This window comes from Montipora foliosa, chromosome 10, assembly GCF_036669935.1.
Source record: "Montipora foliosa isolate CH-2021 chromosome 10, ASM3666993v2, whole genome shotgun sequence".
NCBI lineage: Eukaryota > Metazoa > Cnidaria > Anthozoa > Scleractinia > Acroporidae > Montipora > Montipora foliosa.
Window position 1 is genome coordinate 11570311 of NC_090878.1, and position 26571 is coordinate 11596881.

At 37.4% G+C, this 26571-nt stretch overlaps 3 protein-coding genes and 2 pseudogenes across 7 annotated transcripts in view; 3 read left to right on the top strand and 2 right to left on the bottom strand.

Annotated features, from left to right (window-relative positions):
- LOC137974481 (uncharacterized) overlaps positions 1-26571 on the bottom strand; it is a 54999-nt gene that overhangs the window by 6063 nt on the left and 22365 nt on the right. For 2 of the 4 annotated variants that reach the window (XR_011117471.1, XR_011117469.1), the window contains one exon: positions 17293-17484. The exons of 1 other annotated variant lie outside the window; for it this stretch is intronic. Coding sequence is in view for 1 of the 3 variants with exons in the window: in XM_068821499.1 (XP_068677600.1) it covers positions 2466-2768 (303 nt within the window). In the remaining 2 variants the exon portion in view is untranslated. Of the gene's footprint in view, positions 1-2465; positions 2861-17292; positions 17485-26571 lie in introns of those variants that run through there. One more of the 4 variants, XM_068821499.1, reaches the window with a different exon arrangement.
- Positions 2979-22613, top strand: LOC137974479 (uncharacterized). The gene is made up of 3 exons (XM_068821498.1): positions 2979-3476; positions 19991-20037; positions 20213-22613. Exons 2-3 carry the CDS (start codon positions 20013-20015, stop codon positions 21265-21267), a joined length of 1080 nt encoding a protein of 359 aa, XP_068677599.1. The 5' UTR covers positions 2979-3476; positions 19991-20012; the 3' UTR covers positions 21268-22613.
- Positions 3881-9131, top strand: LOC137974478 (uncharacterized). Of its 2 annotated transcripts, none has more exons than XM_068821497.1 (11): positions 3881-4194; positions 4282-4364; positions 4450-4591; positions 4787-4873; positions 5268-5357; positions 5480-6426; positions 7116-7192; positions 7455-7586; positions 7721-7903; positions 8125-8193; positions 8372-8509. In XM_068821497.1, exons 1-10 carry the CDS (start codon positions 3956-3958, stop codon positions 8191-8193), a joined length of 2049 nt encoding a protein of 682 aa, XP_068677598.1. In that variant the 5' UTR covers positions 3881-3955; the 3' UTR covers positions 8372-8509. The 2 variants fall into 2 exon arrangements, with proteins under 2 accessions (XP_068677598.1, XP_068677597.1); XM_068821496.1 differs by having other exon boundaries at positions 3895-4194; positions 7721-7914; positions 8372-9131.
- LOC137974480 (uncharacterized) lies at positions 9260-11664 on the bottom strand (annotated as a pseudogene).
- Positions 14420-18825, top strand: LOC137972522 (uncharacterized; annotated as a pseudogene).

Sequence of the window (26571 nt, forward strand, 5' to 3'; positions counted from 1 at the left end):
AAGTTATCTTTTTTTAAAATTTTCTTTCCTCGTGCCATCGAATTCCGGTAGTGGTTGCAACGGTAGAGGTTACGAAAACGCTTGTCCAGGATGAACTCTACTGTTTACGACATCCCTAGCGGCATGAAATTATCTTAAAATCCCACCCCTAAAAACCTATGCACGGAAACCTTCACTCTAACAGTTTATTTTTAGGATTTTCGATGAATGAGCAGATGAGGCTACCTTTCGTTATTATGACAGATTTATCGAAATTAAGGCATTTTTCCACTGCCATTTTCTCCGAAACAAAGTCGGTGACCCCCAATTTTTTTTATATTTTTGGAGTAAGTACTTTATGACCTAACTCTAGGCGAGAAATGAAGAAAATCTCACCGTAGGAAGATTTTGGCGCGAACGTCCTTAAGTAAGCGATTGTAATTTTACGCTTGAGTTTGTTACCCATCGATGTAGCGTCATGTGTAATTTTACTTATAAATTGATGATAAATAAACATAATTACACTTCATTTTATGGTGGAATTATACGTTTTTTTGGGGTTATTTCAAGTTTTTTAGATGGGGTAAAATTACACCTTCCAAAAAGGGTAGCGGGGCTGGCAAGATCACTACACCGTCATTCGTGGTAATTTTACCCATCCTTTCTGATATTATTACCCTTGCTCGGCTAGATGTGTAATTTTACAAGTGCAAAGTTGTATAATACCCATTTTATACTATTTTGCGTGTAAATTTACCGTCCTTTTGAGAGTTAAACTACACTTTAGAAGTTGGTGTAATAATACACACAAAAAAACGGATTGTGGGGCTGGCAACAATTTTACACCATTTTTAAGTGTAGTCTTACACTTTAATTTTTAGTGTGCAACATCGCATCAGTTCTCATCAAGTTTTTCCGATTTCGGTCGGACTTGCTCGCTTTTTTCGCTCGTATTTCGTACTTCCAAATTTTTTGAGTTAAAGGAAAACAATTATTCCATTCGCGCTTGTTGGATATGAGACTGGTAATAGCCAACTCGGCGCTACGCGCCTCATTGGCTATTTACCATCTCATATCCAACGGGTGCTCATGGAATAATTGTTAATTAGCCAATACCAAAAATACCATAATACTCTTTGTTTGTCCCTCCAAACTTTTGCATAAGCATTGCTTCCACTTTCTCTTGGGACAATTGTAAGTCCCAAGAGGAAATAAAAACAATTCTTATGCAAAATTTCGGAGGGACAAACAAAGAGTATTGTGCAGGGTAATTTTGATATTGGCTAATAAGACCAATGGAAGGCTTTCAAGCAAAACGAATCGAAAAAAAGAAAAAAAAAAAAAAAGATTAAATCAGCTTTAACTGGTTCGCCGACTTTTGCTAAATTTTCAAAATGTACGTGCTAATAGTACGGAAATGTCAGGCAAAAGTCGGCAAACATTTAACCGAGTAATTTACTTTAGCTTAATGCAAGTTTGCGATGATTGTCAATGACCGCAAAGTTTGACAACAGATCCGAAAAGTCTCGTTAACTAAACGCAAACAAGATTAGTGAACACCGCCTGTGTGATCGAATACAAACCAAACTCTCTCTAAACGGATCGCAAAAATACCTGAAAAGCTTTAAAATGAAGCTGAAACTCCACAATCAGATTTTTTTTTCAAAGAAAGCACCAATCCATTGCCTGTCCTTCCTCGACGATCCTCGATCGGGAGCCCAAACACGGTTGATTAGTCACAGGAAGTGCAAATACACTGAGAGAAAGACTGCAAACAAATACAGGTGATTTTTTTTGCCGATAAGAAATCAAAAGAACAAAACTATCAAATGACCGCAATCGAATAACTAAAAAAAAGATCAAATTGAAGATAGCGAGTGTCTTCTTTTTCTCAGAAAATTACCAAAAAGTGACCTGAGAGCGAGGGGAAAATGTAATATCTAAAATAATGTTTTGGGAAACATTGGCGCTGTCATTATATTTTCACATTTATTAAAATTGCTGCAGCAAAAAAGAAATTTGTGGGAGAATACTGCTCCGAATTAACATTTTCAGTATTAAAAAGAAAGACACCGTTTCGTACGAGATGTCGTTCGAATTGTGGAGTACGAGGGGGAATGTAATAGCTCCAATAATTTTCTGGGATATATTATCGCTGTCATTATATTTCAATTGCTGCGACAAATAAGAAATTTGTGGGAGAACATTTGCAGTAATAAAAAAGAAACCGGTTTCGTACGAGATGTCGTTCGAATCGTGGAAAAAAATGACAACGAATTCCCGTTTTAACTTTCGCATTGCTGTATTTGATAGTCATCTCAAGTCCTAGCAATCGATGTCGAATTAGTTCCATTGAGTTCAGCTCGCTTTAACTGGTAACAAACTGTATTTACATTTGGTTTTAATAGTTATGTGCTACGTGATCAATTTTTCGCAATATTTCTCGGATTCCATAGTGGAAAAGAAGGCAGAGAGTGACAAGTTACCTCTGATTTAACGAGCGTGTGGTGAATCCAGCCCTGGGCTGCCACAAGATTTTCATTAGCATGACACCGGTTTTCAAAGCCAAAGTTGTTTAGCTGGCAGAGATTTTCCAGTGGGAAGTAGTCGTAGGAAAGACACGCCACGCGCTTGTTACACTCTTCGAGACACTGAAACCAGTCTGTGGGCCTCACAGTAGACATCACATGCCCAGGAAGCCACTTGTTATGAAAGGTTAGACCATCTGAAAACCAAATGGTGACGACCGCAACCGAAGTTACCCTCAACAGGAAAACCAATCGAGCCATAGCGTGGTCGCTTTCAAGTTAACCAGCAGGATTGTAGAAGATGAGCAATGGGTCCTCATTTGATATGAATCACGATGTCTCTAGCTTTATTTATTGGGCCAGGTGCACAATATAGCAGAGCTGTCATGGGATGGGGGGGGGGGGGGGGGGGGGGGGGGAGTGGTCTTCAGCCACTATAGAGGTTTTGCATGCCAGGAACAATGAAAATGTTTTGCATTAGAAAGAAGATTTGTTCCCAGAGGAAAAAGAACCTATTGTTCCTGCCATGTAACACGGCTGCCGTGCAAAACCTCTATAGAGAGTTTACTGGGGCATTTGTCTTTCTTTGAAGAAGGAATGATTTTAGTTGGTGGAGACAAATTTTGGTCAAACTACTTTACAACGGGACACTTGCTTCTATTTCACAGATTAAATCACAGCCAAACCTCGTGTGCCTTGCTTTCTTCTTACGACTAATTACGCGGGATGACGTAGTCAGCCAGCGTCTTAAATTCGGGAGCGCATTCCTTTGGATTTCTTGGGAGTCAAAAATTGCCTTGTTTTTCTAAACTTTCCCGTATCCTGCGCCCGTCCCGAAAAATTGTGTGATTCTTATTGGCTGCAACTACGAATCACGTGCAAGTCAGGTTGGATTGCACCACTCAAGCAGGAAAAAGCTACTTCGTCAGCAAATAAAGCCAGGTAACTGCGTAGAGAGATAAAGTAGAGGTAAGTGCTTGACATTTACATTGGATAATTGGTTTGTTATTTTGATTCGTTGCGAAATTGTGTGGTTAAACGTGAATAGCTGCACAGAGTGTGATTTTTGAAACTGTGGTTAACAATTTGTCACCGAACCAACGAGTCAAGTCGAAGCAACGAGTTCATTTACAATCGAAGCGAGTTCACAGTCGTCGAACCAACAGGTTCACCATATCTAGTCGAACCAACGAGTTCATTTATAATTAAAGCTGTGAGTAGCCACTTGTAGACTTGTTGAACGAGTACACTTGTTGTGAAAAACTATTCAAATAAAATATTTAAGCAATTTTAACACACTGCAACTGAGAGTACAGATATCGAAAAGTTGAGTCAAAGTATTCAGGAGTTAAAGGGACAGGGTCATGTGCTGCGCATGCGTGAGCTTCCGATCGAATCTTGAAAAGTTCCGGCGGAATTTTTCAATTTGTGCAGTCGCCAACTTCAAGATGGCGTCGACTAGTGGTGGTGGCGGCGGTCACGGAGGAAAAAGGAAAAATTCAGGTCGAAAGCGGATATTTCGCGATTCAAAAGAGGCGAAGAAGGAGTGGGAGAGATGTCGCAAACGTATTTACCTTGAAAATAACATTTTTAAATCGTGGCTTCAGGCAAAATTTAACGCAGGATACGAAGCCTGTACTGACAGCGCCTTCGCAGCGCATTTGTTGTCATTGGAATTTCGTAGGAGGTAAGTTCCGTTTCTGTGTTCCTGTTGATTAATTTACCTTCCAGTGAAGAAAAGAACTACCACTTGATTTCTCTCGTTTGTTTGCAGAGATGAATCAAGCGTAGACGTCCTTTCTAGTTCGATCTCTCATGTGACGCGAAAACATGTCGATGTCGGTGTGGAAATTGAAGGTGCGAGTAGTCAATGTATTATTTCATACGAGCAGCAATTTTATTCATCATCTGCTTGGACTTAGAAAAATTGTGTCTTTTACAGGGCCACCGACCTCAACTCCTGTGAAGCCTTCGGTTGAGCCATGTATTGTTGAATCACCGATCGTTGGTTGTCAAGAACAAAGTCCAGTCAAATGTTCCCTCGATGGAAGCACTGCTAACAACCTTACCACACCTCATGAAAAGTAAACGTGTGTTTTTGTTCTTACTATCAATTTACTATTATTTTAATATCTTACCGTCTGTGTGTGTACTGTGTTGTAAATTGTATACATACAAGTACGAGTTTGGTTTATCTGGGTGCATGCCAAAACACAAACAGTTTCATGACTGTCGCACTCATTTCATTCCATAACATTTCATTTCACTTCTGTCTTCAGTTCCAATTTGAAATTGAACTCTTCACTTTTTACTGACGATGAGGGATCAGCAGAGGAGTCAGAAGACAGTTCTTCTGAAATTGTGAGGTATGAAATAAAGTTGAAGTGCACTTTGAATAGTTTACAGAACAAGTCAGTTACCCATGTTTTTATGTTGATAATATATTTTGAATTTATATTATCTCTTGCACATGAAGTACATGTAAAAACAGTTTATTAGTAACTGCAAGAAACAATGCTTAAAATTTGTTACAGCATTATATAGATATCCCTACCTTTGGAATTGTTTTATGATAACAGCCTTCTCAAATAGTGTCCACCAGATCACAACTAGTTCTGGGGTTTGGTTTTACCTTTTATACATGTATCATACAGGAAGAGATGCTGAATGAGGGGACAGATCTTCTTAATTGAACAAACTGACTGTTTAGTAAAATGTTTGAATACGACTACAGTCATGTTAATGTTTTGTTTTGTTCAGATACAAGAAGCTATATAATTCTGCCATCCAACAGTTGAATGCTGATGACTCCATTTCAGATGATAGTGGTGCTGAGTCTGAGGAAATGGAGTAAGTACATGTAGATTTTAATGTGAAAATTGAAACACCTTCCCATTATTTTTTCCCTACCTTTTGTTCATTAATTGTTATTTACTTTTTAAGGTAACATTTATTTTTTTGATCTCTTTCAGTCTGAATTTCATTGAAAGCAATTCGTCTGATGATGAAAGTTTGATGGAAGATGTGGGCACTCTTGTGGAGGAATCTGATGTTGAGATGCCTACAGAAGATATTCCATGTGTGGAGGATAGACCAGATGTTTCATGTGTGGATGACAGACCAGATGTTTCATGTGTGGATGACAGACCAGATGTTCCATGTGTGGAGGACAGACCAGATGTTCCATGCGTGGAGGATAGACCAGAATGTGGGCCTCACCGCAAACTAAGCAGAGGTGAAGACCTCTTCAAGTTTCGTAAAGAGGTTAAACTTGCCAGAGAGAGAAAGTTTATCTGCTCCCTAGACCTTTTTCTAAAGTTGTTTGAGGGAAGTTGTAAGACACCTGACTGTGACAAAGCCCTACAGGTCAAACATCACTTTGTGGGAACAACACTTGTTGTAAATACATGGTGCAAGGATGGACACACCTTCAGGTTTGCCTCATCTGAGGAGTTAAATGGCATGTTTAGCAACAACTTACAGGCTGCAGCAGCAATCCTTCTGTCAGGCAACAATTTCAGCAAAGTCAGTCGAATGGCTGACTTCATGGGCCTGTCCTTTCTGTCATCTTCAACTTTCTATCGTATGCAGCGACTATATTTGTTTCCAGCAGTTGAGGAGTGGTGGTCCTGGATGCGTGAAGAGTTGGTGAAGGAGTTTGCTGGTTCTGAGGTAGTTGTGGGTGGAGATGGACAATGTGACTCTCCTGGGTTCAGTGCCAAGAACCTATGTTATTTCCTGATGGAAATAACCTCAAGTTACATCCTAGAAATTGAGGTGAGGGACAAGCGTCACGTGGGCCTTGCATCTACAAACATGGAAAAGGACGCTTTGAAAAATGCATTATCCAGGCTTAAAAATGTACTTAATGTCGTTGAGTTGGCAACTGATGCATCATCTTCCATTAAAAAGCTTATTGGTAAGTCAACATTATTGTTGTGATATCCTTACTTGTGTTGTAAGTCAAAACAGAAAATATAGAGTAATGTAATGTTTTATAAATAGACTGACTATTCTAGTAACAGACACACTTTACCAGTATCTTGTTTGTCAGGCAGAGATAGATCAAACAGGCAGATCAAATATGCTATACCTATTAGTATAATTGGTAGCTTTTATTATTAGTATTATTGTTACTATTACTGTTAGTATTGTTATTTTTGTTAGTGTTGTTGTTATTATTATTATTATTAGTAGTAGTAGTAGTAGTAGTAGTAGTAGTAGTAGTAGTAGTAGTAGTAGTAGTAGTAGTAGTAGTAGTATATACCACACACGTGAATAGTGCTTTTCGCACGTACTGATTGGCTAGCTTGGAGGTGATTAGGCAAGTAGTATTCACCTCCGAGCAGCCGAAGAAAAACAAAAGGACTTTTGTCGGCATGTTGTCACAAAGAAAGTTACTCTTTGGGCTGCTAGTTATTCAGCCTGTGTGGTATATACTAAAACAATTATTCACCTCAGTGTCGGTGAAAGTGGTGGATATTTACCTCCACTTCGGTGAGTAATTGATAATTACTATTATTATCGATGCAAAAATGAGAATTTGATGCACGTAGCAAAATTTGTAAGAATCCTATCTTAATTTTTTACGTTGCTATTTTCACACAGCAAATGAGTTTGGGGAAGTCTTTCATAGCCTTGATGTTTGGCACAAGTCCAAGAGCATCAGGAAATGCTTGGCCAAGGTACTCCGTTTGCATTTGCAGTAAAATCACCGAGTTTACAGCTTGATGTAAACAAAAAAGAAGGGATTATTGTCATACCCTACAGCTGTGACTGTAGTGCTTCTCTTTGGGAGGGGTGCAAGAAGGTTCAACATTTTACAGTGTACTTGCACAGACCCAATTTCATCAAGAACCTAAATGATTACTGTGGGTTATACAATTTCTCTAATGTTGTTTGGATAACATATAAATTCAATTACATAATATTATTGCACTTTGTCAGATAGGACAAGCCAAGTCCATGAGTAAAATAAAAGCCTGGTCAGATGCTATCATCAAGCACTTCTGGTATTGCTGCTGTGTGTGTAAGCAGTCAGAATCCACATCTGATGAAGAGGCTTTAAAGGTGATGAAAGTAAGTAACTCCCATTATCTTATGATCAGTCTACAGTTTGGTCTATTGCATTCATTCTATGAACTTTGAGTTGCCAGTTCAGTTTAATACTTTTAATGATGTATTGATTGTTTATTTCATTTTTTTCCTACAAGGATAAGTGGATTGGCCTCCTACACCATGTGTGTGATTCACATGTCTGGTTGTCTGGGAAATGCGACCACGAAGACCAGGTCCATAACCCCAGTCTACCTTGGTTTGATAGGCGTGACAATGACTATGCAGAGTTGCAAAAGATAATTTTAAACCCGGAGTTACTTGAAAGTTTCAAATACTATGTGAGGTTCAGGTAACACATTACTTACTTTACGGCAAAACTTTGTAATAAATAATGAATCCGTTTCAACAATTAATCGTGCAGATAAGATACATGTACAGTTGTATTTCACAATTGTTGCACTCAAAGTAAGCTACCTTGGTAAATGTCACATTGGTATAACTAGCACACCATAAAATTTTAAGCTGGCTGCATTTCCATTTGTTTTCTTACTTTTCTCAGACACACAGGCAACATCGAATGTGCCAACAGCCTGTCACTAGTGTACACACCAAAGAGAACACCCTTTAGGTATGTCCATAGTCCATAGTATGTTATGTATAATTGTCATGTCTGGTTGACAAAAAGAGGAACAATGTTAGATTATAACATGTTGTTTCCATAAAATTGAACTGTAAGGTGCATGAGATGTCTCCTTTCACGACTAGGAAGACACTTAGCTAAAATTATCATTATTTTGCTTGTATAGTTACAGGGCTTACAAGGTTAGGAAGTACCTAGCAGCCATGGACTGGAACTTCCATCTAGGTCTTGCTTCAGCCACCAATAAGTCAGGCAGCGAGATCACCTCTCGGAAGTATAATCAACGGACCAAGCAGTGGGATTTGAGAACTGTCAAGGCTCTCAAGACCTATGAGTACATCCCACTCCTCATAGCTAGAATTTTACATAGCAGATTGGCAGATAATGATATTGTCACACGTAATGTGTCACTCAATGCAAGTGACCCTAGGCTTTTGGCACCCACTATTGCTGCTAACCCTCCCCCATCCTCAAATGAATTGTTGCAAAGGAGGAGTAGATTTAGTCTGCCCTCTAAGGATAATGATCCAGAGGACACAGACAACAACACTTCACCTATGGAGCATTAAAACACAGGGTTGATGTTATCAAATTGTTGATTTAGTGTAACATTTTTGCCTTCAATTCTCACAAATTTGTAACATATCTGGGTGAGAAAGTAAGTGTTGATCATTTTACAAAAAAGCTAGTGTTCAACTTTGAACGTTAAAAGAAAAAAGTGTCAATGCATCTATTGATCACAGTGCTCAATGAGAGTAAATAACTCACATCTGTATGTACATTATTATAATTCATTGCAACAATAGTTACTTGTTCCCAGAGTATATCATTAATCAGTTGCAACTCACGCTCAACGTTGAGCACATTTGGAACTACTCGAATTAGACTTCAGATTTCTACTCTCAAATATAAAATAGTGAAGAATTTTTGTTTTGTTTTGAGCACCAGTTAGAAATTTCCCAGGGCAATGGTTGCAGCTTTCACTGAGAGAATAAAATTATAATTTCTTTCTTTATTTTGTGCTACTGGGAGTAAAATAATTTTTACTACCTAGTTCACCATTACTTATCAATTTATTTTATTCAAATATAGAGCAGTCACTAGGATCTATTTACATGTAATCCAAAGAAAACTGGAGAAAATCTTGTGTTGAAGCTACATGTATTCATATACAGTAACCATTTGCATCTATATTTTGGTAATCCAAAGATAAATAGAGATAATTATTGTTGAACTATAACAATGAAAAATTCATGCTACTGTTACATACACCAAGGAAACTCATCCTGAAAATTCGAACTGAAAAACTGCTCAATGGAAAGAAGTACAAGTGGTTGTCATGTCACTCACTGGAATAAGTGTGGGACTGTAGGTAATAAGAACTGGATACTGGCCAATTGATTTTTTTTCTGCATTTCTATGGATGAGCTGCACAAATTTTCATAAAATGCTTGAAGTTGAACAATTGTGTATATATGATGAGAGCTAGTACATGTAATAACAGCTGGTTTTCATTGCTTAAACACTGAATAGACTTGTAGCTTCTAAATAAACAGTGAAATCCACTTCCAACGAATAATTTAATGCTCCCTATACCCCATATAAACCCCAGTGAGTGATGGGAACTGTGCCCTTATTTTTAACACAACACAAGAAGGGCACACACGTCTGTTCCCTCTCCCCAAGTGCCCATGTCTGGCCAATATAAATTGCCTATAAGCAGCTTTTCGGAAAGCTCTTGTGCTGTTGTCCTCCCTATCATTCCTGATATCTCCCATATTACGAATGCACAGTTGCAGTACATCAGGATCAAGACATAATTTGCCAAAGCGTGCAGATGTTGCTATGCAATTTCTTTGCTGGCAGCATTTATTTTCTATTGCTTGTGGCATAGGCCTGCACAGGCTACATACACACCACTCGACCAGTGGGGCACTCCCTGACGGGCCAGGATCAACTTCACCAGCTGATGGTTCAGCCACTGCTGTGGTTGTTGCGCTGGCAAGTGCAGTTTCGGTGGTGTCTTCCTCCCCAACCATGTTTGTGCCCTCTGCATCTAAGTCATCCTCCATTATGAGGAGAGTGTGAATATAATCCATACTCCCCACTCCTCTGCGAAGACTTCGTACAGCCAATTTCCTCACCATCCCTTCATCAAGAGTAGCAATAAAATCCTAAAACCATTTAAAAGCAATGTAATTACTGTGCTGAATTATATCACAAGGATGCCGGCCAACATAATAACAATAACTTTAAAGTTATGTTTAATTGAAACCAAATACTTGTTAGGGTTAGTGGGTAAACATTTTCCACAAATTTTTATCACATACAAAGCTAACAGGCTTGACAACAACAACAACAACAAGTTTATTTCTCTCACTTTGCCTAGTTAAATAAATACATTATGAGAAATAAAAATAAAATAGGAGAGCACTGGCTGCCTAGAATAACTGAGAAGTAATAATGATAGGCAGGCAAGAAACACAAGCACATAATCTAAAATATTTCATTTACACAAGGTAAGGAATGATGTTGTCTTTAATGAAAATGCTTTAATGAAAATGCTCCTAAAACAGAGTACACTATACTAGGAGATAAATAAATAGTAAATAATTAAAATAGTAATAAATATATGTAAAAGAAGAAGCTTATTTACATTTCAATTTTTAAAATAGGTATCTACATTTAAAAATTGCCCACTGTACAAAATTTATCCACACAAGATTGAATCTGGAGTTGGATTGAATCTGGAGTTCTCCAGATCTTATCTGGAGTTGGAGTGTAGTAAGGTCTAGATTATATACGAGATTTTGGTTGCCGCAGTGGAAAAAAATTCGCACTTACAATACACACGTGGCAGTGCAAGAAGGTATTCGTACACACGAAAGCAACTTCCCTCGAGATGCACCGATTGTACAAGAGACGAGAGAATGGATTACCTTCACGTCATTGTTTTCTTTGATGCGTTGTTGCTCTTCACTTGGAACATCGCCGCCACTCGATAGACGAAACCCATCGAGTCTAGGTCGCACTCTTCTTTGAGCGGGTTGAGATGTATTATCCTGTAACTCCTAAAAGTCAAAAAGCAAAGAAAATTTAGAGCCAATTCAGCCTGCAACTTCAGGGAATTTCTGACTGTAAACATACTCTGTTTCTGCAAGGTTTATCCCTTGTTCCACATTTGCAGTTATTGCTGCAAAGCACATTTCTTCCTTTGCAAGGGCATCCTCGGTTGCTGTTCTCCTTGCGCTTTGTAGTACACGCACTTTTGCATTTACAAACCGTTGAAGGAGTAGCAGATGCTTCCTAATGAACAAATACAAAAATTCTGAGCGACCTCGTTTACATGAAAGTCATGAATGCAAAATACATGTAAATTATTTTCACTTACCGGCAAATCCACAATGGCGTCCGACATTTTCCGAGAGCGCGAGAGCGAGTGACGACGCGCGTGCGCAGCTCATGACACTGTCCCTTTAAAACGTTTAAGTACACACTCTGTTGAAGCTATCACTGTTGAATCGCACAATATTCTACTGTTTTGTCCATCCTCACCATGTTGATTTTACTGTATGTGATATCCATTTTGACATTTATACAAAACCAGAGTATTGATTTCGCTACTGTTAAAATTTCTAATCGATGCGCGTACGATTTCCAATGTTTTCGTATTCATATTGAGAGATACAGGGGAAAGTATTTGTTGAGAAGAATACCTCATGCCTCACATGGAAGCTTTAATCCTTAAGTCATTACTAACAAAGAAGCGCACATTATAAATGGCAACATGTTCAGTAACGTAACGAAAGATAAGACCAGAGCTATCAGTGAACAGTCACAACAGACAACGAAAGATCGAAGACATTTCATGAACCATTGTTTTACTCATGCAGGAAAGTTCTCATGCGCAGTAGACTGTTTTCTTGAACTTACATTTGCCGTTTTTAAAGACTCTTTAAACTGTATTGAGCGTAATGAGTTTTTTCAAAAATTATCAGAGGCTTGTTTTCAATTAGAAAACTATGATCTTACAGATATGCCGTTAATTCGAGAACCAATTTGGGCTCATTTAAGAGAACGTTGCAATTCTTTTGCATCAATGTCTGCAAATGCTGTATTTAGTGATATATTTAGGTTGAATACAGTTGGTGCAATGACACAAGAATTAAAATCTCTTTTTCTTATACAACAGAGTAATCAATCAGTTTGTTCATTGTGTAGCAATGCACTTGTAAAAGAAACAAATGTATTTGTACTTTACTTGACTTTTGCAAACTTGCTTCAGAGCCAGTTTGAAACTTATGTTTCTGAGGCTATCTTACCAAATAGTTGTAGACTTTACTGTGATTTATGTCAAAAGCATTCTGGGGATATTTCAATCCTGCAACATTTTGTGACACTCCCAAAATTTTTAAGTGTAGAACTGTCATCCCATTGTATTAATCAAGTATTATTCCCAATGACTATGGATGTATTAGGTGAAGGTTATGTACTAAAAGGTATGGTTCGATCTCTGAATCATCACTTCACAGTGGCTATAACAGATAACACTCATTGGGTATATATTGATGATATGTGTGTTTCTGTAAAAAGTTACAGTTCGTTGCAGAATCTTTTGCATAACCATTGTAATGGTTGGTTTTTTGCCATATTTGAAAAGAATGCAATTGTAGTGAACAATACTGTAGTACCAAATTCAGTCATGTGCAATCCCCTTCCGCAAGATGGTAATAAAGAACATAAACTTGATAGCCCACTGTTGCAATCAAATTCAGGCATTTATAAAACCGTGCACAAAGACACCAATAATCTCTCTGTGAACACTTTTATGCAAAGAAATTTAACCAAATGCAAAACTTTCCAGGAAGACTCAGACTGATAATCTACCTCTCTGCAGTTTAGAGACAGATATTCCTAGTAATGATAATACTATGAATATTGGCACTGTGACAAAAAGCTCTGCTATAGCTTTTTATGGTATTTGTTTTTCTGTTCTTAAGCCCTGCAGTTATTGGAAGTCTGATACATTACATGCTATTGTTGAATGTGGAAGTGCATTTTTTGAGGACATTGGTAAAGGGAATGCAAAAGTTAGTGAACTGCCCCATGCTCTTAACATATATGGTGGTAATATTGATGTAAGTTTTGCTTTAAGTAGCAAAGGGACCCTTGTGTGTGATTCATCTTCTAGTGTATTAGTCCTTAACAGATTCATTGCTCAAAATATGGTTACAAACACAGGATTTTTGTTTTATCTCCCCAGTGTCACTTTTGGTTGTGTTTTTCACAAAACTAAACGAAGTACATCATTATTCTTTCTCTCTCTCGAAAGTCATGGACTTGAGGTACTTCGCACAAATGACACAAATTGTTTAGTCCAGACAATCTGTCAATTTGTAACAAAAAAGCTTAACTGTGTCAAAACGGAGTATTGCATTCAGTGTTTGCTGTGTTCATGTCAGTTAACTAAAGCTCAAAAACTGAATATTTTAAAATATCACAAAACTTCAAAGGAGAAAAGGGACATTGCATCTAATAAACGAAAGTTTTATGCCGAACTTGAACCTGCCAAGAAAAGGATTTGCTTAGATAAGGCCCGACAGCATTATGAGGATAACAAAGAACACATTCTCACAGCTCGTAAAGAAAATCATCGATCTATGGATACCATTGAAAAGCAACAATTCTTAGCTAGAAGAAGGCAAACGTATCAAAATGTAAAAAGCGAACAAAAAGAGGACATTGCAGCAGAAACCGTGACACACAATACCTTGGATACCTGTATCAGGTGTTTTCTTAAGAAGATTCGAGAAGGTCCATTTTACGTATGCTCTGTGTGTAATAGAGTTCTTTATAGAAGGACAGTTTTAGCATTGAATAAAAGTAAATATGGCAAACAGAATCTTTTTACGGGGAAAACATCGTTTGACAATAAGGAATACATTTGTAAGACATGCACTCTAAGTTGTTAAAAGGACAAGTTCCATGCTAAGCTGTTTATAATAAATTAATGGTTGATCAAATCCCCTCTGAGCTGGAGTGTCTAGAAAAACTTGAGCAGATTCTTATAGCTCAGCGCATCGTATTTGAAAAAATAATAATAATGTCAAAAGGACAACAACGTAAAATAAAAGGAGCCATTTGTAATGTGCCTGTAGATTGTGATAAAACATGCACTGTTTTGCCTAGACCTCCTGAAAGGTCAGGAATAATAATGTTAAAACTGAAAAGAAAGATTGCTTTTAGAGGTCACGTATACTTTCAAGCTGTGCGACCCGACATTGTAATAAATGCTCTTAACTGGTTGAAGATAAACAATCCGTTATATTGTGATATAACAGTCAATATTAAAAACATTGATATAAATCTCACAGAATTACAGGAGCAACCTTCTTCAATCAGTGATGCTAAATTACCAGTAGTTAGTAATGAGTCTTGTGAAAAGAATGCAGTAGATGATGAAAATGGAGAAGAAAGAGATGATCCCTTGAATGAATTTAGGACACCAACTACTGAAACATGTTTACAGTCAGTTCTGCCAGATTACCCTATAACTAAAGAGCAAAATAGGAATACAAACTCAAGTGGAAATGAAGTTTTCAACATTGCACCGGGTGAAAATAAACACCCAGTTTCATTTATGACTGATAAACAATGTGAAGAATTAGCATTTCCAGTATTATTTCCAAAGGGCAGGTTTGGCTACACTGCTGAAAGAGCAGTTAACTTATCACCTACAAAATACTTCAATGCTCGCCTTTTACATTATAGTGGGAAGTTTGCAATGAATCCTGAGTATTTGTTTTTTGCACAGTTCATAATAGAACAGAAAAAAGTATCGGACAGCATAAACATAGCTCTCACCAAAGTTCATGGACAGTCTGTCACTGCATCACATTTACGATCAAATCTGCAAAGTTCACAAAATCTTATAGAGCGGTTTTCAATTGAGTGTCGAAAGTAATTCACTCAGTGATTGGTTCAAAGTTCTCGCGCCATTTTTTCAACCAATCAGAAGTGAAACCAAAACCAATCGTGGCTCGCGCGTGCACATTTTCCCGCGCTTTGTGTCGGCTACATGTAATTACTTCGAGTTTTGATTGGTTTGCTGGATTGTCTCCGTCCTTTTTGATTGGCCAAAGTAATTACTTTGGTTTTGGTTTTACGACACTCAATTGAAAATCGCTCTATGTCAAGACCAGGCTTATTTATTTCTAAGACAAATCCCAGGCACACCACCCTACTGGCAAAAGTTTATGTACGAAGTTGTTGCAATGGTAAAACAGCTTGGTATTCCCACTTGGTTTATGACACTGTCTTGTGCTGACCTTAGATGGCCAGAGTTGTTTCAAATTATTGCCAAAACACAAGGCCTCAGTTTAACTGATGAAGAAATAGAAGCATTGTCTTACAATGAAAGGTGCTCCATGATCAACCTTAACCCTGTTGCTGTTGCGAAGCATTTTTAATATAGAGTTGAAACGTTTTTTACTGAAGTGTTACTCACAAAAGCAAATCCTATAGGAAAAATAGTTCATTATGCGCTACGTATTGAATTTCAGATCAGAGGGTCACCTCATTTACATGCATTGATATGGACCAGTGATTGTCCAAAGCTAACTCGTGAAAACAAAGAAGAATACATAAACTTCATAGACACTCATGTTCAAGCATACCTACCAGATAGAAAAACAGACTCTGAGTTGTTTGAGTTGGTTGCAACTTATCAAAAGCACAGTCACTCGAAGACTTGTAGAAAGTACAGAAATGTTCCATGCAGATTTAATTTTGGCCAATTTTTTACAAAAAGGACAATTGTGGCAGAACCACTTCCTGAAGAATTAGATGAAGAGGCGAAAAGAAGCATGTTATCTAGAAGAAATGAAATTCTTAGTTTAGTCAAACGAACAATAGACAAAGTCTTAGACCCAAATAATCCAGAATATGATCCTACTAGATCAGAAGAAGAACTTTTGAGCTCATTAGGTGTTACAAAGGAACAATACTACTGGGCTTTGACAGTTTCTGTTGATTCTGACTTTGAACTGCACCTTAAGCGACCACTTGATAGTTGTTTTATCAATAACTATTTCCTTGCTGGGGTAAAAGGCTTTAGAGCAAATGTTGACTTGCAACCTGTCTTTAATCATTATAAGTGTGTAACTTATGTTTGTTCATACTTTACAAAGGATGAGACAAAATGTTCACAAGCTATTGCAAATGCAGCAAAAGAAGCAAAAGGTCCAAATTTAGCCATTAGAGAAAGCTTGAGGAAAATTGGAGCAGCTTTTCTTTCTACTAGAGAAGTGAGTGCACAAGAATGTGTATACAGATGTATGCCTGAACTTTGGCTAAGAAAAGTTTTTCCAAAAACAGTTTTTGTGAGCATAGCTTTACCTGAGAAACGCGTTCGAGTTGCGAAGAGCCAGCAAGAACTTGATGAGTTAGATGATGACAGTACAGATGTTTACAAATCAAATATAATAGAACGCTACAGCATACGACCAAATACAATCCCCACTGTTGATAATATGTGTCTGGCTGAATTTGCTGCATACTACCATAAAGAATATAAGCCTAATTATGTAATAAATGATGCCCAACCAGAAATTCTCACAGACGATGCACCTGAACTACATGTCCAATTAACCAAAAATGATGGTATCATTAACCAATTACCGCCAAAAATTAAATTACTGAACTCGAATGAAGTCATGAAATGCAGAAAATCTAAGGCTGTATTACGATACTATACACCAAATAGAACCAAAGAACCTGAAAAGTATTTTCATCATCTACTTATGCTGTACTATCCCTGGCGAAGTGAAGATAACCTTATCGGCAAGGAAAAAACATATGCATCAAAATTCTATGAACCTGAAACAAATGCTATTGTTAAACAAAATCACTTAATTTTCGAACCTGATGCAGATGCTGTCACAGAAGCTCTAGAAGCTTTAAGAAACAGTGAGAGCAACAATTCTTTTTATTCTTTTGATCCTTTAAATGATCAGGAGAATGAAGACTTGCTACTGAATGTGCAACAAACCAATGAAAATGATGAAGAATCATTTAAAGAACAAGTACCTTGCCATCTTGCCTCCACTTCTAAATCTTCATCATCTGTTCCAACAGTTTCTTGCCATATACAACCAAATGAGATTTCAGACAATGAATTTCGCAAGTCTGTGAGGTCATTAAACAATATTCAACGTATTGCTTATAATTCTGTTCTTTCTTGGTGCAGAACCACTGTGAAAAATATTCGCTCTTTAAAACCTGAAAAAATCAATCCAATATATCTTTTCATCACTGGAGGTGCCGGATCTGGAAAAAGTCATCTTATAAAAACAATATACCATACAGCAGTTAAGACATTTCAACATGCTTCAAGTAATCCCGATCTACCAACAGTTTTGTTAATGGCCCCAACTGGGGTGTCTGCCATAAATATTGATGGAACGACAGTAAATACTGGTTTAGCTATTCCCAAACAAACAGGAGACAACCTTCTTCAAATGTCTGATAAAAAGAAAACACAGTTCAGGCTTTCCCTGTCTGAACTAAGGCTTATTATTATAGATGAAATTTCTATGGTTTCAAACATTACTCTTATTCATATACACCAAAGGTTAAAGGAAATATTTGGCTCATTTAGCTCTCAACTGTTTGCTAGTGTAAGTATAATTACTGTAGGAGATTTGTATCAACTACCACCAATAAAAAGAAAACCGGTTTTTGAAGACTACAAAGATAATATGCGCAATTTGTACCATCCATGGCAGGTTTTCACTATGATTGAACTCACTCAGACAAAAAGATGATAAGGAGTTCACTGAACTTTTGAATAGATTTAGAACTGGTTCATTTACACATGAGGATATAAACTGTATCAATGCTCGATTAATCTCCCCATCAGCTGATAATTACCCTCTAGATGCTCTTCATATTTGGGCAGAAAATGATCCTGTTAATGAACACAACAACAAACAACTCGAACAGTTGCAAACACCTTTGTTTGAACTTACAGCCAATGATCAGTATCCACCAAATGTTACAAAACAAGATATTAATACAGTGTTGTCAAGATCTAGATCTGACTTAGGAGGGCTTGATTTTCAAATCAAAGTTAAAGACGGAGCTAGAGTAATGCTTACTACAAATGTCGATATTGCAGACAGACTTATAAATGGCCAAATGGGAACTGTATTAAAAATTCATGTGAACAAAGTTACACAAAAACCATCTGTGATTTATATCAAATTTGATGATTAGAAAGCAGGAAGTACTTCCATACAAGCAAGAGGAACAATAAATGGTGCAGTTCCTATTGAACCAGTACTTTCAAAAATAAGAGTACACCCCTTTAAGCCATCTCCTCCAGAAATACAAAGAATTCAGTTTCCTATCACCCTAGCTTGGGCATGCACTATTCACAAAGTACAAGGGTTGACCCTTCAGAATGTTGTCATCAGTTTCAAATTGAACAAACAGAAGTCCTTCAACAATGGACAAGTGTATGTGGCACTGAGCAGAGCAACTTCACTTCAAGGACTCCACATTCTTGACCCCATAAATAAAGACCATATCAAAACAGATTCTAGAGTACACGATGAATGATGAATATGATAAACTAAGAAAAAGGTCAAAAGTTGCACAAGATCTTACATCTAAGAATGAACAAACCATGTCTGATTGCAATTCAGTTCTAACTTTGTGCCTTTTAAACATACGGTCTCTTAAAAAGCACAGCAGTGATATTAAGAAAGATGTGAATCTTTTCGACACTGATATCCTTGCCCTCACTGAAACTCAACTTTTACCTGGTGACAGTGACATGGATATTGCAAACAATTTAAATCCTTTTACTTTGTACAGATATGATCACAATTCAGATAAATTTTCCAGTTTGGCAATCTGCATCAAGAATAATATTCACATTGTGCATCAGGAATTCTTTCCTTCTTTAAGTGCTGTTCAATTTGTTATTACTTGTGACAAAACCAAACAAAGTCTATCTTGTCTTTTGATTTATCGTAAAAATGGCTCAAATATTCTCCAATTTGTCAATGCTATTGATTATTTACTTAGATCTCATACCATTGATATTATCCTTGGAGATCTGAATATAAACTTCTTTAACACAAATGACAAAAAACCACTTGAAGCCGTAATGAGTCGTTTCAATTATGTACAACTAGTTGAAAGCCCCACTTTCATTTCTGGTAGTTTGCTAGACCATGTTTATTCAAGGCATTCCAATACAGGTAATATCCATTGCTCAGTAATCAGTGTATACTACTCAGATCATGAGGCTATTAGAATAAGCATACCAGTTTAAACCATGAGATTTTATTTAGTGAATTATGGACTGATACATGTATGAAGCTTAAAGTTACTTCTCTTACACATCAAAAAATCTAATACAACAAAATTCTCAGATATTACCATATCCTTTAAAAAAAATATCATTCAATACCAGTTTAATCATTTTGAGTTCATTGTTTCTCAAAAAAACCCACTTCCTTTTCAATATGAGAAAATCAGATAAAAGCAGCTTCAAAACAATCTTCAAAGTATTATGAGAAAGGTACTTGATTATTCATAAGGTTTCATTAAAATAGCATTCAAAATTCATGATTCAATACTCCTTAAACAAACTACTTATTTACAGAATAAAAAATAAACAATCTCATACAACGAGCTGTAAACGACCCTAGAAATAAGTTCTATATTACTGAACTGATATAGAATTAAAATATATCTTTCTCTTTCTCTGTCTCAGAATTTGAAATTAACATCCCATCATGTCATCTGCCCAAGAATCTAAAGGTAAGCGTTAATACTAATCAGAGCCGCGCATCACGTTTAGTTTCGTCTGCATTTCCTTTTCACTGTATCTGTTAAACACTGAACACTCCCTTTACTGTCCATCCCCTCTTAACAGTGTTTTATTATTCATTTCATTTCTCTTTTTCCCCTTACTTTTTCGTTTCTTTCTTTGTAGAAAAGAAACACGGTTTCATCCACAACGTCAGCCCTGTGAAGACGAGCAAACGAACACAACACCAGTGGTATGACTTCCAGCTACAAACAGCTCCCAATAAAATTCGCAGAGTTGTCAGCTTTAATCCCTCTTTTCACACTCATATGCAACATTACGAACAATCAAAAACTCCTGTTCTTCTGAAGAATATCATCGTGAAAGAAAATGAAGGCGATTGGCTGTTTAACCAGCAATCAACTGCATATCCATGTTCAAATTCTGATGTCCCTTTTGAGTGCAAAGTTCCACCCAAACCTGAGCCAACAGCCCAACAGCTGCCAGCGACAGAAGTTACCATTAAACAGCTCTCAACAATTACTACAAACCAGAAAATCAATGTTTCTGGCACATTGTCCTTTGGGGACAAAGAACCAAAACAAGTTATGATAAAAGCAACACAAACAGCTTCCCATGTCAAAGAAGACTGCATATTAGAAGACAGCACTGGAACAGTCACATTGCACATTTGGGACCCTCTCATACATCAACTGAAAACTGGAAAGTCGTATGTGTTTACCAATTTAACTGTGAAATACTATCAAGGTTCAACCTTCTTAAGTACAAGTCCACTAACGACTGCTATTGAAACCACAGTATCATTAGAAAAAGTAATGGGTCCAGAGTTACTCCGCACTCCAGAGCAAGAGATTACTGTTCCAGACTTCAAGTTTATCAGCAGATTAACCTTGTTTAGTCCTTGCACCGTTTGTAACAAACGCTTGACTGATCTGTCTTCATCCTCAACAAAATGTCAGCAATGCGGAACACGTCAGAGGACCACCCATTTAACCCGTGAGAGTTCGGTCAGAATATGTGTAGTTCACAACAACACTGACCCGTGGCTCTCTGCGTTTACAAAGGAGATTACGAAGTTATTAGAGGCAAAGTCACTAACATTAAACAACACTGTTGAAGATATTGAAGAGGCAATGATGAATCTTCAAAACATTACTTTCAAGTATGACGGCCAAAAAAATGTCATAACTGACATTGTCTCAGTAAAAGACCATCCATAAATATGAGTATTTCATGCAAACACTTATCTGTGGCTCTCTTCGTTCACAAAGGAGATAACAAAGTTATTAGAGGCAAAGTCACTAACATTAAACAACACTGTTGAAGATATTAAAGAGGCAATGATGAATCTTCAAAACATCACTTTCAATTATGACAGCCAAAAAAAAATGTTATAACTGACATTGTCTCAGTAAAAGACCATCCATAAATGTAAGTCTTTCATGGAAACACTTATCTTCTACTCACTCCTTCCAAGAGACAGATAGTAAAATTATTACAACTCAATTATTGTCATCATATAAAACTATAGACGATATTAAAAGAATAATCAAATGTATCAAATATAAGACCTAAAAAATGTCATTACTGACATTATCTCAGCAAAGTGATGGTTAACTCCAATTTGAATAACACTCATCGTTAAAAACACTTATATTTACAATGTAATCCACGTTCTGTTTATGTTACAAACTATTAGTGGTGTTGTGTTTCGATAGCCGTTGATAATCCCTCTATATTAATCAATGTTCTGTTTGCTTTAGAACTGTGCTACAGTCTGAAACAAGATTTAATAGACAGAAGCCCCCTCCAACCAAATCAAATGTAAAACTACTCAAAAAGCAATCAACTTTTTTCCCATACTGATTTGCACGAAGATATCTAAGTTTTTCTTCTATTTCATGCAAGACGTTACGTTAGTGTTTCTCGAATTTTACCAGTTGTTAAAAGCTACGTTAGTGTTGTTGAGTTTCTAATACCCATCGTAATTTTACTTCTATTTCGTTACCATGGTACATAAGTGTTATTGAACTTTAATAATTGTGCAAAAACCTCTACTTATATTCAACGTTCCGTTTACTTTACAATGTACCACAATCTAACAAAGTAACACGTACAACAGAACTCCCCCTCCCACCAAATCAAGCAATGATAAAACTACTCAAACACCAAAACCCTCCTTTTTCCCATCCTTGATTTGGAGGGAAGGGTAGTCTTAATTTTGTAGCCTGAAAATAGCTTACAATTTTCTTCCTATTTCCTACAGTATCAGACATGACCGTTGTTAAATTGTTTATAATTGTTACAAGTATTTGTCAAAAATAAATAATTAAAACCTACTTCACAAGCTAATTGCTCAACAAAATATAATGGAACAGACCCTCTTGATCTCCCAATATTAACGATAAATCCAAGCAAACACCAAAATCCTCCATTTTCCCCATCCTTCAGTTGGCGACACAGCGGTCTTAATCTTGATTCCTTTTGCTCTCGTTTACTCAAGCACTATAGGCTCCAAACAAAAACTTACATTTTCTACTGCTATGAATCTTTCATTATGCTATAAGACCTTGATTCATTTTGTTAGGGTTTACATGATCGTGAAAAACCCATTCAAACAAAAATGATGTTAAAAATGTTTTTCCCGCTACTATGAAGATTTCGTATACAGTAATCTCTTAGGCTTGTCACGCGTTCCTCCCCACGAACGGGGAGGAACGCGTGACAAGCCTACGAACGTCTGCGTGGGAGGCTAGGTATACAGTTGTTACAAAGAGTTACACCACATTTTTCCCTCATATCAACGTCAATCTTTCTCAAAAGCACAAATACCCGCCGACCAAAGACTACATTTTCACAGTGTGAGCTACCTTGCGAAAAGTAGCCTCTTCCAACAACCCTTCAATGCCCGCAATTCGTCACGCAATTCCTAAGCAAAATTAATCGTCAGTTGTGTAGTCAAATGGCGTGACTTTTGCGCGAATAAAGAAATTGCCACAACTCTGATCTCCTAGTACAGAACGCTCACACAATACTCAACCAATGCGGTCAAGAACATGAAAAAATCCTTTGTCGGCAGAGGCTACTTTTTCGCACCACAGCTAAAATAGCGGTTTCATGTTGAAGTAAATGACAAATCTCAGTGCCTTTTCTCCCTTGCGTATGGATATTTCCCATGGTAAATTAGTCTCATGAACGGTCCGGACACACACACCACACTCATTTCTCCCGGAAAGGGTAGTTTACCACTATTCTCCCTGCAACCGCAACTATTATTTAAGGTATTCACGCTCACTTCATTTTCATCATGTCTTCTTCGTCTTTATATCTTTCACAGTTGAAGTACTCAACATCTCCCTCTTTCCTGTACACATTTGTTGTTGATACACTTCTCAACCTTCCAACGCCATTCAACATAATTCATTCTTAACCAATACATCCCGCGTAAACGCCTTAAGGCGTCTTCTTGTTTAGTGTAAGAGTTTACACTCTGTCCGTGGTAACAATAGGCCCGCAGCGCGTGCATAACTTACGAAAAAAAAAAAGGTCTGTTGGAAGCGTGCTTGGGTTTCTAACAAAATGAGCCCCAAAATCGGCAAGAATTTGTGACGCTGATGAATAATAAGCAGCCGCTATTTCCAAAACGATGGAATTACCTGGTGATAAATAAAGGGGGGGGGGGGGGGGGATAATATGTTGAAGCAAATTTTATAATATTTTAAACTATATTTTCATGATCGTTTTATTGTAAGCAAAGTATTCGACATGTAGTGCATTGTGAATTGAGACGTGGAAACCAAATTAAGTGCAGCAGACAACCTCGTCCCTCTCAGTTAATTGAAGTAACTTTCCACAAGAAAATACATTAGGCAACAGCCGAATTTCCGCCGATGTTAATGGAAACACGAGGACCGTCTTAGCGGCTCTTTCTCATAAAGTTGTGATACCGACCATGTTAGTTATCTTAAGGTAATTATCTGTAGTGTTTCCATTGCTATCAGTTTATCCAACATTTGAAGGCTACGCCTGGGGCACGTAATCTTACGCCCAGGCTGTTATCTCATGTCCTTTATCATTATGCAAAGGAAATGTATTGCCAGTTAACCAATCATAGCTAAGCAAGAACACATATAAACACCATTTTTTAGGAGAGCTTGAGAGAGTTGGCTGCAGGCAACGGCATAGTGCTGAAGTTCCATGCCAGAATAAAGAAGTTAAAACGCTGAAGCTGTGTCTACAAAATCTCTCCCGTAACATTATACTTGGTTGTGAATGGAAAGTCAATGGCCAACCAAAGTACAGCATTTTCCCATAAGATTATGTGGTCTACTGAGAAGCCAGAATCACGTCTGTTGGTGTTTTTATTGCAGTCAAAGATATATACGCTAGTTATCCGTTAAATTATGACACCAACTGTGAAATCGTTTGGGCTTCTCTACAGTTACCCTGTCAGAAGAAAGTTCCACTAGCATCTTTCTACCGTCCCCCGCATTCAAGCATTGAAACAACCATGCATTTCATGAACTCTGTGAACAATGTGTTTTCGGATCAAGCTCCTGCGTACCCACATGTCATTATTGGTGGAGACTTCAATTCCGACGGTATAAACTGGGAGAATTTGGAAATTACTGGACATGGTTCATATGCACAACGAGGCAGATCACCATAAGGCATTCCAAAAGCAATCCAAATCACCTAAAATCGATAAAATTAACGACCCATGACACCAAAAACCGGTCAGATTTGATTTCTCTTCTTTGCTATAAGGATTAGACAATTTTTTCGGCACTGTTTTCGTTATTATAAGTCGTTAGGTAAACTGGGGTATGTTACATTGTAATTTGGCTGCCCCTTCGAAGAGCTGACTGAAGAAGTGAAGAAACATGTTCAGTTTGACTTTTTTGGGCTGTTGGGCAACTGAAAACGCCACTTCGTATGATTATTGAATACATTCCACATGGAGACGTACTGTACTTCACCGACGCAGGGTGAAAAGGAGTCTAGAAATAGCCTTTCTTATTGACGACACAAATGATCAATAATGAACAATGCACTTTCAGCCATCGCACTGACATCCTCCATTTCATCATCTTACCAAGTCCTTTCTCATTTCCTTTCTCCCTAAAGCTAGGGTTTGCACTGTCTGACATTTTTCAGCGAGCTCATACTATTGTTTACATGTAGCTAAGGTATTTAAAACAGAAATTCATAATGCATGTTAAGATTTTAAGATTTTGGGAAACAGAGAGACCGCTTTAACAAATCAAGGTTCAAAAACCTCATGCTAGTCTTCAGACCAGGTGAATGAGTTCCAGCCAATCAAAGTAAAGTTTCGGGTTTGAAAAGGACATCTTCCTTGGTGTCCACGCTTTGTTTTTTTAATGACTAATTTTTTCCCAATTTCTTTCCATGCCAAGATCTTTGGCTTTACTGAGCGTTATGGATGTGTTGTATTTACCTCCTACCATTTCTCCTTTGTGTCTATAGCTGGGAAACTGACTGTTCCCAGGTAAAAATAACCTTGCATCCCACACAAATTACTGATAACCCCATGGTCGCACAGCTTGTAAGCCGTAGGATATCCTTTCCAGTGAATAAGATTTCACTTCGCAAAGGAATTCCCCTTCCTCACTGAATGTTGTATGTTCGCCGTCTGATTCTATTTCTCATCCCACCACAGGATCCTCCATTAAATGAAACTGTTAACAGGCTTGTGTCGGAGATTGTGTGACTATTGTAAACGGATAATTATTTCGAGCAAGCCTTTTTGAAACATGCCATAACAGGAGTTAAAGTATATGTCAATCAAAGTTAGAAATCAAAGATGGAAAAGCTCCAAGCATTTTCATATTGATTGAAATATTGATTGAAACATAAGACTGTTGTTGACAGATCATTTGTTTAATTTGTAATTGGGTCTACGTTGGTTATGTAACCGCTATGATACTGAAGAAGTTCTAGCTGACAGTGTGTGCCACACGATTTATGACGTCAGAGTAAGTCATGTGACAGTCAGAGTAACTCATGTGACATTGTTTAGCGTGGTCGAGAATTTATTTCAAGTCGTACTGGAAAAGTGTCTTTCTTTCCTTTGTTTTTTTTATTTCTCGTCGCCTTCGTCGAGGTGAGCACATACGCTTGAGGTTAAAAATGCTCACTGAAACTTTGTTGTTAAATGTTTCTTTATTTAAATTTGATGGCTGTCGCTTGTCGAATACCGTTCAAGTGGTAGATTGCGTTTAACGCCCTTCATATATTTTTTCCTTTTATAGAACCAGTCTGACTGTGAAGATTTGTGAGTTCATTACTGTTATTGTTGATCTCACAGGGATCGCTGCGTTCACGGTGATCAGCATTTCGATCAGATTCTCGTTGTGTGTACTGTAACACAATTCAAAATACAAGAAGCCGTTGTGCTAGTTTAAACAAACTCGCCTGTTGAGGCAAAATAAACCGCAGTTGCCTGTTGAGGTAACAACCGACAAAATAATGAACAAAGCTTCAAACTAGTCTTTTGTTTGATT